General features: G+C 42.6%; 1 protein-coding gene and 1 long non-coding RNA gene across 3 annotated transcripts in view; one reads left to right on the top strand and one right to left on the bottom strand.

Annotated features, from left to right (window-relative positions):
• Positions 1-480: 480 nt before the first annotated feature.
• LOC115200274 (synaptic vesicle glycoprotein 2C) overlaps positions 481-18,784 on the bottom strand; it is a 59,825-nt gene continuing 41,521 nt past the window's right edge. Inside the window, exons 3-13 of one of the 2 annotated variants that reach the window (XM_029763211.1) lie at positions 17,740-17,920; positions 14,187-14,338; positions 8,082-8,215; positions 7,159-7,248; positions 6,358-6,468; positions 6,161-6,249; positions 5,516-5,680; positions 5,078-5,211; positions 4,648-4,854; positions 4,313-4,472; positions 481-4,168 (exon numbers count right to left, since the gene is read on the bottom strand). In XM_029763211.1, the coding sequence (XP_029619071.1) occupies positions 3,985-4,168; positions 4,313-4,472; positions 4,648-4,854; positions 5,078-5,211; positions 5,516-5,680; positions 6,161-6,249; positions 6,358-6,468; positions 7,159-7,248; positions 8,082-8,215; positions 14,187-14,338; positions 17,740-17,920 (1,607 nt within the window). In that variant the 3' untranslated portion in view covers positions 481-3,984. The remainder of the gene's footprint in view (positions 4,169-4,312; positions 4,473-4,647; positions 4,855-5,077; positions 5,212-5,515; positions 5,681-6,160; positions 6,250-6,357; positions 6,469-7,158; positions 7,249-8,081; positions 8,216-14,186; positions 14,339-17,739; positions 17,921-18,784) is intronic. The other variant, XM_029763213.1, reaches the window with a different exon arrangement.
• Positions 5,159-9,050, top strand: LOC115200277 (uncharacterized). Its single transcript, XR_003879499.1, has 6 exons — positions 5,159-5,250; positions 5,531-5,723; positions 6,554-6,688; positions 7,080-7,395; positions 8,088-8,186; positions 8,467-9,050. It is a non-coding gene; the product is annotated as an uncharacterized LOC115200277 (long non-coding RNA).

Below are 18,784 nucleotides of genomic sequence, written 5' to 3'. Positions count from 1 at the left end.
AACTAACGTCTGTCATGGTGCCTGGTACCAGACTGTGTCTCTTCTCCTCCCAGAGGATCCCTCCCATAGGATCCCTGATGGCTAACAATAACATATCCTGACATAATGTAAATGTTATACATTACCCTCTCTCCCTCAGTGACATGAATAAGTATATTTCATATTCTCAGAACCCAACAATACTAATTGAAAATGCACCTTCTTTATTCCCAACAACAATTGATATCTGATTTGCAAACATTGAAGGCACAGTAACTCATACGATTACATTTTTTTGAGTTGTGATTGTGAGAGCGCAGAACTAAACAATGCTATTATTATTATTGAGGTGTAGTGTTTTTGGGCCAATGCGCTCCAGTGTGCATGCACTCTGACATAATATTGTCTCCAAAATTACCTGCAGTAGACCTATCTATGTAAGCTGCAATGTACTCAATGTTGTGTAGCTTTATATGCAGAGGAACACATGATTTAATTTGCTAGAGAACATCATTCTTTATTTCATATACGTGACGCTCATAAACAGCACTGTCTGCTATTCCTGTCGTTCCCCTTTAATTAAAACAATATTCGCAGGGCATCGTTTGGCAAATATTTCGCTACACAGCTTCATGTTTATAGACCTCTGTACGTACAGTCATCCCACGATAGGCATTCTTTTCTCAATAATATACACATCTATATTATTCTGAGCGCACACCTTGTTCACTTCAACAAAATGGCTAAACAAAAACTAACTAGAGTGATACATTCACTTTTTTCAAAAAAAAAACGTTTTATTTTCTTCTGGTAGAAGATTATAGTAAGAACACAAAAGAAGAAGTTTCATACACGCATGCAAGTTTATATACATAGTAGTTGAGGAGACACAGATGTACAACATGGAGTTATCGCTTGAACAAAGCTGGAGATGCATCACTCAATCAAAAAGCATACAGAATGAACTCAGAAGTCCACAAATTACAGCATTGATTATGTACAATATTTACACACACATACACACACGCAAGCAAACACACACTCACACAATAACCTCCCCCCAGAAAACAAAAGAAAGAGATACTTATTTATCTTTTGTAAGATACCATAGTCAATGCTGTCACAATTAGGTTAAGAGACAAGGTTTAAACACATCCAGTACCATCATATAGCTGCAATCCTTGTTCATAAACAACTGGTACCTTATTGAATGCATATCACTGCTGAGGTGGTAACAGTAGTCAGTAGCTTTGGTTTGACATCAGCCTAATCAGAATGGCTTTGCCATGTCACTGCTACTACTATAAATACTCAAGTTTTGTTGATTATGTAATCACTTTAAAATCATCAAGTCATCAAAAAGTCAGTTGTTGCTAATTTGTAATGCATACCAAGACACAAACAATCAGAAAACAGACTTTCCTGTATCCAAGACGATGTAAAGCAAACAACACAAGCGCACACACCTACATGTACCCATTATTGGAAGCCTGCCCTTTTCTTTAGATATGAGGAGGGGGCAAGCAGACAGCAGTTTTGATACAGTGGACTACTAAAACTACGATATACTCACAGAAACGACACACACAGAAACAGGCGTGCTACACCGGCAGTAAACCACAGAAAACACTATAGAGCCATGTAGAGATGTAGACCTGTGAATTGGATATGAAAACACTATAGAGCTACAGTGTGTAGACCTGGAGATCATACTGTTTACAGTAATAACAACAGATTTCTACAGGATTGCTTGTAAACATCAGATGCATTTGCCAAATTTGGGTGACATTTTAGACAGGGGAACATTAGCACTAATGAAATTCCATTATAAAGTGTAAGATTTGTAACTTAACTTTGTATTGAATCATGTTCATTGTGTACACAGTTTTTATATATGGCTAAAAGCCTTCCAAAAAATATAAGATTTTGTTACTGATTCTAAAATGTCTTCCAAATTATCAGTATGGTGTTTCGTTTTTTAAATTTATAACAAGCATTGAAATTGTTTACTCAAAAAGTTGTAAAACTTTAAAAAATTGCTTAAAATATGCAAGCAGTTACACTCACTCTTATGCAAGTAGTTAATAAATAGCTTATTGCTCTCAGTTTTTCTAAAATGGTAGTTGATCTCCCCAATTCAGTTTAAATGAGATCATCTTCCAACTTCATCTCAAAAGGGGAGGGCATCTTTTTTTAAACATATGAAACGGATAGGATGGATGTTGTACCTTCACACATGTCTGTCACGGTCACACCAATGTAATGATGTACTTCAAAATGCTGACTGTAGTGAGAAGGGACATCACACACCACACACACAGTTCACTTCCTGTTTACCTCCTGTACCCTTCTATGCGGAGAACGATCCAGCGAAGGAGAGGCACATTTAAAAAAAGGCCCTTCAGTATCTTGAATAGGAAGCAGCATGACATGTCTATATAAATTCAATGCCACAAGCGACGTTAAACAGAAACGCCAAATCAAAAGGCTGAACATTAACAAAGCCCTTTCTGCGAGCCTGCATACAATACAACATATAGGAGGAGAGAACAATATTTTTTGCAGAAAAAAAGGGATTCTTACATTTTCCCCAACAAAAAGTTTAGAACAGCTGCAGATACATACCTGCAAATAATGTAAATATCTTAAGACATATTGATAGATTTAGTATGTACACTTAAAATAACAATAATTAAAGTTATTAAATATGGCCTTTTTATTCTTGGGTAGAGAACTTGTGCAAAGGGCTTGGAGATCTGAGTGTCTATATGTGAATGTGATAGTGTGGGGCAGAACACTGATAAAAACCTCGTTATGCATCTGTCAGCGTAAACTAATAAACGAACATGCTATAATAGTTTCTGATGTTATCTGTGAGAAGCTAGGCTTCAAACCAGCTCCTGCGGGTTAAATCCTGTCCATCACCATGACTCTTGATGGTTGACGGTTCAGGGTATGTGCACATATCCAGCAGACATAACAAGTGCAGGGTACATACAGTACAAACATCAGGTGAAAAGACAGGAGAACACGTCAAGCCTGACAAAGATCCATCTATACTCTTCACGGTAGCCCAGAAATACACTTGTTCTCTCTCTGGTTCTGCCTCCCTGCCAGTCTGTCTGTCTCTCTGTCCAGGCCACCTGTGTTGCAGCTGTGTGATCTCTCCAGTCTTTCTGATCATCTATTCCCCCTTCTCTCCCACAGCAGGCTGGCTGTGCTCATTACAGCTTGTTTTTCCCTCTCTCCTCCATCTGTTTTGGCCTAATAAAAACACATTGATATTTACAGCACTCACTAACCCTGTCCCTGCAATGGCTCCAGACAAACTGTGTTCATACAGTACAACGCAACAGGCACTACTGATATCTACACAACTCTCATAGCACTAACCCAGTGCTGATTCCACCAGCCAACTCATAGCCGACAGCCATTGACACTGATATTTCCTCACACATACACCACTGATCTGGACTTCACATCAACCAACTATAGAACAGACTACAGGACCCCCAGGGTTTCCTTCACAGCTAATACTATGATGGTATGGATGGACATAATCCACAGGCAATAAGTCATATAGATAGCCAATGAGCCACAAGCTTAACTAAAATATCCACTAACTGGTATGATTATATCATAATAAATTAACATTAAAATATTGATTTAATCTTAGAGGGGTGTTGTGACATTCCCAAACAATACATTCACTAAGAAATAGGAGTTCTCGCTCGACCCCAGGGATGTATCCAGAAGGTCTGGTACTTGGGTCCTGTACATAAATACATTGATAAAGTAAAAGTATACTGTTTCAAAGAGATATGCGATGGGGGGGTTATGCAATTGAACTCCCTGTGAGACCAGAAGGGGCAATAAAGAAATCAAATATCAAAATCCATAAGGAAACATTTGAACTAAACCCTTTGCACCATTCTGCTCCTTGTTTCCCATGCCGTCCCCAGGTTTGGCCCAGGTCTTCCCCAGATGAGGTGGTCCTTCCTGGGGCTACATGAGGACGTTGACCCGAGTATCAGGCAGCCGGAGCCCCACCAGACCTCCACACACCAGCACAGATGAGGCCAGGAGGATGGGGATGGCCTTGGTGATGCCAACCAGCGAACCAAAGATCACGTTCCCCAACACGGCAGCTAACTTACACAGAGCATTACAGAACCCAAAACCTGTCCCTCTGAGAGAGAAAGAAAGAGAGACAGAAACAAATTACAAATGCAATTTAGTGATTTAAAAGGTTTTGTAAGTATATTTGTGTGTTTGTGCATGCGTGTTGTGTACACATAGAAATTGAGTATTCCTATTATTCTGCTAACCATACCTCCTGTCTGTAGGGAAGGACTCTGTGGTGACCACGTCCAGGGAGTTCCAGGCTGATATGCTCAGGCCGTTGTAAAGGCACAGCATGAAGATCATCATCGACTCACTGGTGCCGAACCACAGGAAGAAACAACTGATCCCTGACAGAACCATGGAGCCACCTGTCCCATACACAAACACACACACACACACAAACACACACACACACACACACACACACACACACACACACACACACACACACACACACACAATTTATTATTTGAACACCCTACAGTAATGGTCATAACAAAGGTAGCCCTAAGAACAGACTATGCAGACTGTCCCTGTATGTACCTAACATCGAAAGGCGTCCAATCTTATCCATGAGCAGTGCAGAAACAATGTTGCCGGGTAGAACAGCTAGAGTTCCCAGGAAGTTGATAAAGTAGACCCAGTAGGCGCTGTAGTCGTCGTCAAACGTCATCTGACAGCCCGTCTTGTTGTGGTGGAACGAGCTGTTGATCACCTCTGTGCCGTCTATCAGTTTTGAGTCATCGATGTCTGCCATCAAAAATAGGGAAAGAAGCCTGGCTGACACAGGACAATAGCTGAGAAAGCACAATACCCATTCAGCAAACATTATAACGGTCTCTGTGTAACCATATACTGTGTATGAAACCATATACTGTGTCTGTGTTGACTATGCAAAATGGAACATAACTTTTGATTCAGGAGTGATGGCTTAGAAGAAAAGTGTTTCTGTCCGTCTGTCCGTCTTTCTTACCAGTGTTATAGAAGAATGCCTCGATGAAGGTACAGTTCCGGAAGTAGGATCCCACCGACGTCACGTCGTCAAAGTAGCAGTTACGGAAGGTGGAGTCAATGAAGGTGACGGACTTCAACTTCATATTAACAAATCTGGACCGATCAACAGAGGAAAGTGTATGTGTGGACATGGTTAGTTACTAACGCCTACATTTTACAGAGAAATCCTTGGTGGCTATTCTGTATTCAACTTAATAAAGTTGATCCATCTTATCTAGTTGACAGGGACAGTGCAGATAAATCAACATGCCATATGATTATAAAAGTGCCATAATAATGATTCACATTTTTCATCCATACTCCATTTTAGTCTATAAAGTCCCCTTTTCATTGAGGATGAAGTTATAACTACTTGACCATGATTCATTAGTGTGGAAGTTTTCTCCTTCCTTCCTACCTGTCGCTGATGAAGACCCCGCTGGTGTGGATCTGGTTCTCCAGGGTGAAGTTGAAGGTGAAGTCCTCGATGCGTTCGTTGCTGTGGGTCTTCACCTTGGAGGCATAGTCGTCTGCCTGAAGATGCTTGATGACGTCAGGGAACCACACAGACAGGCCGTAGTACCTGCATCCACACACACAGATACAGTGGCGTCGCAAACACACAGGTTAGGTTATGTACGTACCACAAGGGATTGGGTGTAGGGAGTCAAATCAGTGGATATCAGTTAACAAATGAGTAGAAAGACAGATCTTTACAGTATATTAAACCAGACTGTCTAAATGTATTGGCACTATAGGGGAAGAATACAACATTTGTGTTGGATTTTTTATTTCCTCAGGCTGCTTGCATTCCCATCCTGTCACACTGAGAGGAGAGCCCAATGAAAGTGTATTGATTCAGTAGTTCTCCTGAGAGCAGGGAGCTGCTGCATTGGACAGCTGACAGAAATGCAATGTAGCTGCAAGCTCAAGTCTCTGCTATTTCCTGACGAAGGAAATTAGCCTATTCTGACTTCTATGTACATCTCTAAATGGAGAAACAAAACGTTCTATCAAGAGAGGGTGGGAGCGGCAGTCTATTACATTACAACACAAAGCTTACCCAAATGACAGTGTAAACCACACAATAGCCAGCTTGATAGTGTTTTCTTTCAGAGGGTAGTCAAAACACTTAATAAAGTTAACCAAGATCTGCATGGAGAAAGAAGAGAGACACATCAATGATGATTTGTGAGAGTGCAGTGCAGGATATCATGACCATCTAGCGAGCCAACAGGTGGAGAGGCAGAGAAAACCCACCCCACGTAGCTCTGTCTTTGACCTGAAGAGGACCTTGGAGACTGCGTTCCCAGACTCTGACTTCATCTCCACCAGCTCATCCAGATGCTTGGGGATCTTGATTCTGTTCACCTGGGATGGGAATGATGGGAAATTGAGTTTTCAATAACAACATAATTCAGTCAAAAGTCATGTTAATGCTGTTTCTTTCATGTAGGCTACTGCTGGTGGAGAAATGTAACTGGAAGGTCATCTGTGTATCATCCCTTCATTGGATATCCCTCTCTGGGTGGTACAAGGAAACACGGACCCTGGAGCCACCTCTGAGAGGAATTGACCTGGTTCGCTTACAGTATCCACAACTATTTTACATTGCAATTTGATTTGCTCATGGAAACATGTAGGCTATGCACATTCCTTAAAGAGATGATACCCAGGTTTTGCAATGCCAGAATAATTGAGCCCTTATGCTATTGCATTAGCAGCAAAAACCTCCATCTGAAAAATATAGGCTACAGTTGTATCATGGTTTGCTAGAGCTTTATTTTACTTTAAAGAGGTTTGTATCAGAGGTTTGAAAGGCTTTATTTTGCTTTAAAAAGACAGGAAATCTGACTCCAAATTCAAAGCTCTAAATGCGGATCGATTGGGAGGCTCCTTTCCATCGTGTGTTCGAATGACACAAATCACCTTTCAAAACCTTCTCATATCACAGATATGATCCTCAGCACAGATTTTAACAGGTCACCGTGGTGGCGGTTATAAGCCAATATCCTTTCTACTGTGAGGAGCAAACGGGAGCACAGGCTGGAAAAAACTCACGGTGAAGACTTTTTCCGGCTGCCCACGCGCTTGCATGTTGGTGTCATGGATCTGCTTGAGGATCATCCAAGCCTCATCATGCTTCCCCACCTGACAGGAGGGAGAAACCGGAGGGAATTAACGGGATTAACGGAGAAAGAACCGGGAGCGCTCCTCCGTGACAGTCATGCTCACACAGGAGGAGAAGGGCTGAGATGACAGGAGTCACGACAATGATGACTCATTTTACTTCAAAGGGTAATTCTCCTACAGTAACAGGCCTACTGTCACGGACCTTTTGCTTTCTTATTTGCCATCGCAGACAAACCATGCGAAATGGCATGGAATGTGTAGCCAAGGCCTCTGCTGTTGAAACATTAGGCTGACTCACTGTTTGCCTCATAGGCCTTTCTGTTAAAGAACAAATTATCTCAAACTTTTACAAACACTCTTAAACATGATAGTAACCTAGGATAATGCACTCTGTTCAATGGTTTTCTGAGGAAATAGATTCTATTGGGCCTTAGGCTAAGGGCCCTGGGCTAATGATAACCAACTATCAGACTTAAATGATGGATTAACTGGGCTATATGCCTATCTGGGAATGGATTGGTCTACTGTTGCCTATTAGTTGCCTAATAGAGTTCAGAATGAAACTCTTGAATTGAAAAGCTGAGACCATTCATGCCCACCAGAGGAGGCTGGTGGGAGGAGCTAAAGGATAATGGACTCATTGTAATGGCTGGAATGGAATGAATGTAACGGAGTCAAACATGTGGATTCCATATGTTTGATACAGTTCCATGGATTCCATTCCAGCCATTACGACGAGCACGTCCTCCTATAGCTCCTCCCCCCAACCTCCTATGATTCCCCCACTGATGTAGCCTGTGAGGGGCAAACATTCTCCCTAAAACCCCATTTCCCATAATGCTTTACCTTACCTCCAGGTAAAACCTGGGGCTCTCGGGCATAAAGGTGAGAGCCACCACAGCACAGACGCAGGGCAGGGCGCAGACCACCACAAACACCCTCCAACTATGGAACTGGTAGGCCGAACCCATACTGAAACTCCAGCCTGTAACCAATCACACGCAAGAGAACCCATCAGCAACCAATCACACACAAGAGAACACATCAGCATATTTTACATTAGGGTCACATTCTCAAGAGAGGGAGCCTCGTTTTTTTATTCATACAATATTTATCTTGTCGTTGGTCTCATAGTTCATAGTAACTCAACATTATCAGAAGTGTTTTTTTTTAAGTTACTTTGAGCAACTGATTGTTGCTTCCCTTGGTGACATGATGTCTGTTCTATTTGCACAGTTCCTATGGTGTTTATTCTGGAAGACCACACACCCAACACGGAAAGGAAAGAAAAGGACATTTTAAACCAGCTGGCAATTATCCTTGCCGGGCTACTCATCCACATCGCTCCGGCCAAACGGCACGCCCACTAACGTTTCTTCACCACAATGAGTCTGGATTTGCTTCTTCTCTGACGACTTCTCGAATGCGAACCAATCAAATCGTTCTGATTGGTCCCAGAAACCGATGGGTTGGATGAGAGCTGGCCTACATGAACCATGAATCACGCAATTTTGACGTCAGCACAAACGACTTCTAGGATGGTGCTGAGATTCAGATGGATCGATCGATAGAGCAGCTGAATTAAATTCAGTATGAGTCAGGCAACAATTATCCAGCAATTCAGAATAGCAAGATCACCAGCAATGCAATTGAACTGCATATGGGTCCCTTGGGAAGACTGGTTGAATGATATCAGATGTATTCTTATCAGGTGGAGGGCTCTAGATCTTTCACTCAAACAATGTTTTGAATGGTGTTATGGGAGTCTTGTAATGTGAACCTGATTTAACGCTGTTAATAAAAAATGCCATTTAATGAAAGCTGGCCCCACCACTGCAGTGGGACATGTGAGAGGAGAGATGAATGAATATGTGGAGGCCTGGGAGAGCTTTAGAGAGACAGGTTCATTGAATGTGCTGGAAAATATTTGATTGTTAAAAGTTAAAATGGTGCAATTATGAATTAATTAAGTTAAAAAGGTGCAATATGCAAACATCGCTCCACCATTTCCTGGTTGCTAAAGTTCTAATAGTTTGCCTAATTTCAGTTTATGTGACAAAACAAGTGTAGACAATCATTGTACCATCTAAACCACTGTGAAATATATTTTCAATAGCCCAAAATATTGTATTTTCAGCTGTTTGAAGCTGGTGTACAAAAACGAAAGTAAAAGACTCAAAAACTAAACTTAAGAACAGGAAGTATAGAAATAGAACAGATCTACCGTTTCTTTTATACTTGCGTTAAATGAGAATTATCTATAACTCACATTTCTATGTGCATTTGGTCAGGTCACCCAAAGAGTTATATATTACAGCTTTAAAATCATGTTGCACCTGATCTCATCCGACAGGCAGACTGTGTCCCATTAATCATCATAGCAGCAACACACACACACAATCAATTTCCATTTCTCCCTCTCTAAATGACACTTATCTCAGCACATTGTAAAGTCATTTTCTGGAGCATTCAATTGGAGAGGAACGTGCTGGATTAGTGATGTCTTTGAGTTGAAAACGGCTGCTAAAACCTTCAATTATATCTTTCCTCAATCATTGTAATTAGTACACAGCCCTGTAAACAATCTTAGCCTCAACACTGAACTAGCCATGTACAGCACTACAATCTATGATGTTCTCCCTCAGGCACAGTATAACCCTTCAAACCTTTAAATGTATGTTTTTTTACATTCTGTGAAATGGATTATAAATATCTTAATTGTTGCCCACGTCAATGGGTGTTGGTGAAAATTCGAGGGAACATCTAAAAAGTCAAACATCTTTCACAGTAAAAGGGTGAATAGAAAACAACGGTACAGGCTATTTTTTGCTGTCCTCATCTCCTTTGTACTGAAAATGACTGTTATTCTGTGTGTGGGAGTGTAGCTACATTAGTGTAAGAGGGTAAATGTGGTGTGTGTGTGCTTATGTTACCTATTCGTATTTGGGGAAAAATGGAGGGGGGGGGGGTTGTCGTGTTAGTCATGACCTCCCACGTCTCTCCCTCTGGATTGTGTCTTTCTGCACACGCGTTGAGGGAATAATACCATGATCCATCAACAGGAGTGGGAGGTGAGGGGGTGGGGGATGTTAATGTGAGGAAATTACTGCTGGGAAATCATCTTAACGGCAGATTGAAACTGGATTTGATACCATCATTTCTCAACCACTGTGGAAGTCAAGCCAGCTATGTTCAAAGCAGAAAGAAAGGTTGTCATAGATGTTGAAAATGCATTCCTTTAAAGAGCAATGGCTCTAATTCTACAGTGTTATGAGAATTCTGATATATTTTCAACCACCCAGCACAGTACAGTGGTGGCACATGAAAACTCTACATCCTTTTGTGCATCCAAGTCATCCACACACTGTGTTAGTGTTAATGTATAGGACAGGGGTGTTACTGTGGTTTTGTGCTGAGTAATGATGACGCAGTCCTGTAGGTGTGTGTGGAACGATGCCAAGGATTCCCAATAACGCATTACCATGAAGACCATCTTAAGTCCTTACATTCAGGGTATTGTGTGTGTGTTCATGCGGGTGTTGGTGTAAATGCATGTGTTTTTGCATGGATGGAGGCATGTGTGTGTGTGTGTACACATGCCACTGGTGGTGGTAATGTGTGTGTGTGTGTGTGTGTGTGTGTGTATGAACATGTATGTGTGTGTGTAAGATTTGGTGTGCTGCAGTGATTGCCTTTTTTTATGGTGGTGTAGCTGTGCTGTGAGACCCAGAGGGTTACTATTTTGCCTATGCCATTGGAAATCTCATTACTGGGATTATGTACATAATTGACAAAGTTTATGGATGACTGAGTCGGGTAGCTCTCTGCATCTCTGAGGCCTGAGAGAGAAGGAGAAAGAGAGACCTGAGGGAGAGAGAGAGGAGAGAGAGACCTGAGGGAGAGAGAGAGAGAGAGAGAGAGTAGTAGAGAAAAAGACCTGGGAGAGAAACCTGAAAGGAGAGAGAGACATAGAAGAGAGTGAGACCTTAGAGAGAGGGGAAGCGTGTGTAGGAGCGGTAGCTGTGGGGTGACCTTGTAGGAGAGAGCTGAGAGAGAGAAGGAGAGAGGCTCATAATGTTGTGGCCTACAATAGTCCTTTGTCTGACTTTGTTTTCTCTTTGGTCACAACTTAGTGACTCAGGTAAGCTGGAGAATAGTGAAACTGCTGAAGGACAACCATTTTTTTAAAGAACCATTTTAGAGACAATTAAACACTTTTCAGTTCTCAGAGACAGCCTTTCAACATTCTGCTACTTGTCAATGGAAGCCAGACCATTCCACTCAAGGCTTGTTCATATAAAAAAGAACAGCACGAAAACAAATCAATTGACCGCAATCATGTTACAGCACTTGAATGCACTAGGAACCAGCAAAAGTGTAACAGCTGAAAACAACAGCAGTGTGTAGCCCCCACCCTCTCCAACTTAGGGCACTAGTGAAAAGTAGTGCACTACAGCGAATAGGGTGTCATTTGGGACACACAACATAACTTCCCACCAGAGCACTAGTAGTGTAAGAAAAGGTAGCAGTATCCTGTAGTATGATGAGAGCTCTGCAGGCTGATTCAGGCTTCTGTAGTATCCAGCTGTGTGTTTGTCATGGGGCTTTAGGACACATTAGGAGCTGTCAAGTGTTGAAGGCATATGAGAAGTTACCTAAAGAGATTTAATGGAGTATTAAACACCAATGAGGTGGTAGATGTGTGGTAATCCATCATTATGTTTTTCTGTATTAGACAATAGACTACTCCTCAGGATCACTGTTGGCGGGCACTGCGGCAGTTTAGGAAAACATAAAAACCATTGAAAAGTGCTGGAGTATGCAAGGCACGCTCAGAGAGAAAGAGAGGGGGGAGAGAGAGGCATTGGAAAGAGAGGATAGAGAGAGAGGACAGAGAGGGAGAGCATTGAGAGAGAGGATAGAGAGGGAGAGCATTGAGAGAGAGGATAGAGAGGGAGAGCATTGAGAGAGAGGATAGAGAGGGAGAGCATTGAGAGAGAGGTGAGAGAGAGATAGGATAGAGAAAGAGCATAGAGAGGGAGAGCATTGAGAGAGAGGAGAGAGAGAGATAGGATAGACAAAGAGCATAGAGAGAGAGGACAGAGTGTGTCAGGAAGAATGAGAGCAGAGTGGGTCTACTGACATGCCTTCACAGGGATATCTGCAGATCTGATAGCAGAGCTTTCACAGTGAGACTCGCTAAGTTTCCCAGATTGTGTGTGTAGCCATCATCTATAGCCACTGCAAAATAGAGAGAAACAGTGGCTTTTGAAACTGATCCTCCCTGTGTGTGTGTGTGTGTGTTCTCCACTTCAGAAGCCCCTCACTGACGTCACCCACGGCTCAGCTAAAGCACACCCGACATAAATCATGGCTAGCTGTAGCTTTGTCCCATTACGTTAGTGCAAGGAGGAAAAGCTAATTATGTTTGATCAAGAAGAACATCCCCAGACAGAGAGAAGGAGAGGGGGGAGAGTAAAAGGTGGGTGGGAGAGATAGAGAGACAAACAAAAAAAAGCAGTGAAAGGGAAAGAAAGGATGAGCAGAGAGAGACAGGCGTAGAGAGAGAGAGAGAGAGAGATAGACAGGCATAGAGAGAGAGAGAGAGAGACAGACAGGCATAGAGAGAGAGAGAGACAGGCGTAGAGAGAGACAGGTGTAGAGAGAGAGAGAGAGAGAGAGAGCGAGAGAGAGAGAGAGACAGGCGTAGAGTGAGAGATAGACAGGTGTAGAGAGAGAGTGAGAGACAGGCGTAGAGAGAGAGAGCGAGACAGGCGTAGAGAGAGAGAGCGAGACAGGCGTAGAGAGAGAGAGCGAGACAGGCGTAGAGAGAGAGAGCGAGACAGGCGTAGAGAGAGAGCGAGACAGGCGTAGAGAGAGAGCGAGACAGGCGTAGAGAGAGAGAGAGAGAGAGACAGTTTGAGGAATGAACAGAGGAAAGGCCATTTTCCTTCGTCTTTATTGATATGTGCAGCTTATTTCCAGCGTAGCAGTGTCGTAAATCACAGCCTTCTATCTCCCACCGGCACACCTTCATTCCTTAAATATCCCTATGTGTTTGTCCATGTGCCTGTGAGTGTGTGTGTGTGTGTGTGTTTGTCTCTGAGCGTGCATGTGTGTATCCCCATGGTTTACAGGCCTACATTAATCACTTAAACTGTCCCTCTCTCAGTCTGCAGCCGCTTAGAGAGATTACATTCCTTCATGTGCCAGCAGGGCAAACTGGCACCTTCACCCACGGTCACAGCCAAACCTTCACCTCCACTGGTTGTACTCTGCCAACCTGGATTTCTGCAGATGAGTTTTATTTAATTAAAGATTTTCTTTAACACAAACTAAACAATGTCAAAATAATATACCACATTCAGACGCATTATAACCATTTACTAGGTTTAATTACAAGCATTTCACTACACTCGCAATAATATCTGCTTACCATGTGTATGTGACCAACAACATTTGATTTGATTTATTGGTATAATGGCCCAGGCCATGGCTGAAGCATAAAGACTCACCGTAGTGTGGTATAATGGCCCAGGCCATGGCTGAAACATAAAGACTCACCATAGTGTGGTATAATGGCACAGGCCATGGCTGAAGCATAAAGACTCACCGTAGTGTGGTATAATGGCCCAGGCCATGGCTGAAGCATAAAGACTCACCGTAGTGTGGTATAATGGCCCAGGCCATGGCTGAAGCATAAAGACTCACCGTAGTGTGGTATAATGGCCCAGGCCATGGATGAAGCATAAAGACTCACCATAGTGTGGTATAATGGCCCAGGCCATGGCTGAAGCATAAAGACTCACCGTAGTGTGGTATAATGGCCCAGGCCATGGCTGAAGCATAAAGACTCACCGTAGTGTGGTATAATGGCCCAGGCCATGGCTGAAGCATAAAGACTCACCGTAGTGTGGTATAATGGCCCAGGCCATGGCTGAAGCATAAAGACTCACCGTAGTGTGGTATAATGGCCCAGGCCATGGCTGAAGCATAGATCTCTCCAATCATCCAGAACATGCACAGCCAGCTCAGGTGCTCCCCTCTCTTCTCTCTGGACAGCACCTCCGCAAAAAAGGAGAAGACTATAGGCACAACCCCCCCTGTTCTGAAGGAGACACAAGGACAGAACACTGAGTAGGGACACAGATTATGCAGAGGGCAACATTTTATCAACTCTTAGAAATTATTTAAGATAAAATAGACCCATGTAAATTATTCTAACTTAACTTTAGTACATATTGCTGGATGCTAAAGATTTTGTGGCGCCTCTATTTTTTGGAGGAACCTTTGTATTTTTCAGATGTGACACAGCTTTCAAACTGTGGTTCAGTTTTTACTACTGTAAAAGTAGACAATAGGAACAAACACTGGAACAATGTTCCTAAAAAAAAGCCAACTTTGCCAAAAGGGCATTTCCTTGGCTTTCCAGTTAACCATTAGGCTCAGAGCCAGTCCTCCGAGACTCCAACACCTGCTAGCTCCCAGAAGGCAGTTTGGCTGGCAAACCTTTTCGATTACTCTGAGTCTCTGGGGAGAGGGGCGGGGAGGCAATTAGTAAATGAGCTCTTGACAGGGACCGTTACACCCCTCCCATGTTTTCTCTGGATAAATCAATGCTCTGTTCCTACATTCCCAGACATGTGAGGCTAGAGACCATGCAGCCAGTGAACAACAGTATGGACATTCAGAAATGGTGCTGTACAGTAAGTAGTAGCCTGATTGGTCATCCTGAACTCTTGCTTGCGACATCAGAATGGTCGTACCAGGCTAGTACAGTAGTTTCCAAATAATATTTAACTTGTCCATCATAAAGCTGCCTTTAACTGCCAAGTAGTACTTTTTAGACAATCATTTATCACAGAGCCTTTCACTTAAGGCCAACAAGACTGAAACAAAAAGGACAGAATGTTGTCATTTCATGATAAAATAGACAATATTCAGTCCTCCTCCTATGATATAAGGCATGGGTTGGATTTCATAAAAATATATATAATACAAATAAAAACAGGTTTGTTAAGATATTGCTTGTATCATTCTTGTGCATTCTTTGAACTTTTTTGTCAGTGAATGTGATGAATGAGGGCAATTATTTCCTGCAAATTGTTTTAAAAGAACATTGTAAAGTATTTTACCAGCAATGTTAAAAGCACTAATCCACTCCAAGTATAAGATGCACAAACATCTCTGCAAAGACACACCTCAATGAAACAAGGTTTTAATCCCCTGTATTGAATCCATGTTGTAAACTAAAGGCTTTCATTATGGATGTTAGGAGCACACTGACATTCTTACAGACAGGGGATGTTTGACACATTCATTAGTCACACAATCCTATTCCTAGACAGGAGAGATGAAAACCTCTAGCGATTACATGGATGAAATATCAGAAGGGGAATGAGAACATGTTGACAGAGGGATTTACAACTATACTGAACAAAAATATAAATGCAACATGCAACAATTTCAAAGATTTTACTGAGTTACAGTTCATATAAGAAAATCAGTCAATTGAAATAAGTTACTTAGCCCCTAATCTATGGATTTCACATGATTTGGAATACGGATATGCATCTGCTGGTCACAAACAACTTTTTTTAAAAGGTAGGGGTGTGGATCAGAATTTGACCACCATTTGCTTCATGCAGCGAGACACATCTGTTATATCTGCTCCTGCCACACACTCTGCTGCTCATCCTGTGTCTCCTTGACCTGCCGCCACTCCCCCAGTGCTCTCTCCCTCTCTCTCTCTGTGTGTGATTGTGTGGGCGGAGACAGGTGTGCTGGAGTCAGAGCAGATCCCCACCAGCTGCAAACTGTTCCATAATCAAGACCTCTACAAATACTCAGTCCTGCCACTTCCACACTGCCAGATTGTAATCTCTGTTCAGTCAGTCTACTGTTCTAGCCGTTTGTTACTATTTAGATTCTGTTGTGCCTGGTTTCCTTGCCTGACACGGTTTTCCTCACCACTACAGTTCTGCCCGCTCTGACTTTGGTTCCGGTCTCCAGTCCCACGTCTCCTCATCCTGCTACTCTGCCCTGGATTCCCCACTCTACTGCTCCCTTGGATTCCCCTCCGGACCTGCTTACCCTGTCCCAACCCCTCTCGCTCCAGCCTCAGTCCCCTGCACTCCATCTTCCACCTGTTTGAATAAATACCTTAAATACCTACTTCATCCCAGTCTCCTCGTCTGAGTCTGCTCTTGGATTTCCTTGTTCCACTCCGCGTAACAACATCAGGTTGATCAGGCTGTTGATTGTGGCCTGTGGAATGCTGTCCCACTCCTCTTCAAAGGCTGTGCGAAGTTGCTGGATATTGTTGGAAACTGGAACATGCTGTCATACATGTTGATCCAGAGCATCCCAAACGTGCTCAACAGGTGACATGTCTGGTGAGTAAGCAGGCTATGGAAGAAGTGGGACATTTTCAGCTTCCAGGAAATGTATACAGATCCTTACGACATGGGGCTGTGCATTATCATGCTGAAACATGAGGTGATGAAGGGCACGACAATGGGCCTCAGGATCTTGTCACGTAGCTCTGTGCATTCAAATTGCCATCGATAAAATGCAATTGTTTTCGTTGTCCGTAGCGTATGCCTGGTCATACCATAACCCCACCGCCACCAATGGGGAACTCTGTTCACAACGTTGACATCAGCAAACCCCTCGCCCACATGACACCATACATGTGTTCTGCAGTTGAGGCCGGTTGGACATACTGCAAAATTCTGTAAAAGGGACATTAGTCGAGAAATGAACATTTAATTATCTGGCAACAGCTCTGGTGGACATTGTTGCAGTCAGCATGCCAATTGCACGCTCCCTCAACTTGAGACGTCGGTGGCATTGTGTTGTGTGACAACTGCACAGTGGACTTTTGTCGCCGGCACAAGATGCACCTGTGTAATGATCATCCTGTTTAATCAGCTTCTTGATATGCCACACATGTCAGGTGGATGGATTATCTTGGCATAAGAGAAATGCTCACTAACAGGGATGTAAACAATTTTGTGCAAAACATTTGTGAGAAATAAGCTCTTTGTGCGTATGGAACATTTCTGGGATCTTCTATTTCAGCTCATGAAACATGGGACCAACACTTTACATGTTGCGTATATTTTTGTTCAGTGTACATCTTCATTAAAGAAACCAAAACAGATGAATTACAACATAAGATAATGAATTAATGATGATCTACTGTGAAAGGCAGTCTATGGGAATTAAGGAGTTAGAAAGTAGAACTGCAGGACTATTTGATGAAGGAGTTGAAAGGATTCATTAAGGTTGCAGATAGTTTTGTCCCAATTAGGCTACATAAGTCAGTTGTCTTGTTCATGTCACAACTCACAATACATGTTTGAATCTCCAGTGTCATTTGGAGTTTGCATTGTCCTATTGTTTGTTTATTGTGCATTATTATGGGGATTCATTACTCCATTCTTTAAGACATAAGTAGCACATTGCACATTGCTTTCCATTCTTAGCCTGGTCAGTCAGACTCACCCAAAGCCTGCGATCACGCGGCAGAGCAGGAACATGCCGTAGCCCTGAACGAAGGAGGACAGGAAGGCGAAGAAGCCGTTCACACACATGCAGATGAGCAGACACTGTCTGCGGCCCACCTTGTCTGACATGCCCCCCCAGAAAAACGCCCCCACCATCATCCCCAGGTACACAATACTGCCTGCAGAGAGAGAGAGGGGGGGGGACTTTAGATTTTAACCATGTCTATTTGCACAGCACAAAGCAATTATCAAAGCAATTGTCTTTGGACCTTCAAACAAATCAACAAATAATACTCTGTGAATTTTGACTGTGTAGTTAAGAGCGGCTGCGGTAGCTCTTCAAAGCTAATCCTAATGAACTCATATCGTCTAATGGACCCTTCAGCAGAACACAAGTTAAAAAAGATATATCCCCTGCTATTTTAATATGCAACGTCATAATCACTTCTAGTCCCTCTCTACCTGACATCAGATAACTGCCAGGAGACAATGGGTACATCTCAAATGGCACCCTATTTTATAGTGCACTACTTTTGACCAGGGTCCATAAGGCTCTAGTCAAAAGTAGTGCAATATATAGGGAATAGGGTGCCATTTGGAACGGATCCATTAAGATTCATAGCTCGTCAGAGTGGGCTAGCTGCTAAAGTGAAGGGTGTAAAAGTGTCACAGTAAAGTATAGAGCACCTTTAAGGTCCATTAGTGTTGATGATCGTTCATCAATAAGGACGTTTAATCACCAAATCTGTTGAATGACTCAATCTGTCGTGAATAATACATTTCACTTCTCCTGAGGGGAGATGTATAAGTGTTGTTTGGTAGAATAACAGCTTGGTAAATCCGTCTCTTTCATGTTAACGTTTGACTGTTAAAGCTATATCTCATGCAGGAACAAGTTGATCCGAACAACAAAGTATCTCTCTCGCCTTGATTCCACTTTTCTTCCAGTTTTGTGTTTAATTACTCCACATCCCAAGAGTACACTTCATAAATATTTACACTAAGAACTTTACAATTCCTGTTACATGTAAGAATGCTAAGGA

This window comes from Salmo trutta, chromosome 9 (assembly GCF_901001165.1).
Source record: "Salmo trutta chromosome 9, fSalTru1.1, whole genome shotgun sequence".
NCBI lineage: Eukaryota > Metazoa > Chordata > Actinopteri > Salmoniformes > Salmonidae > Salmo > Salmo trutta.
Note: the sequence above shows the minus strand (reverse complement) of the source record. Positions and strands in the feature narration are given on the sequence as shown.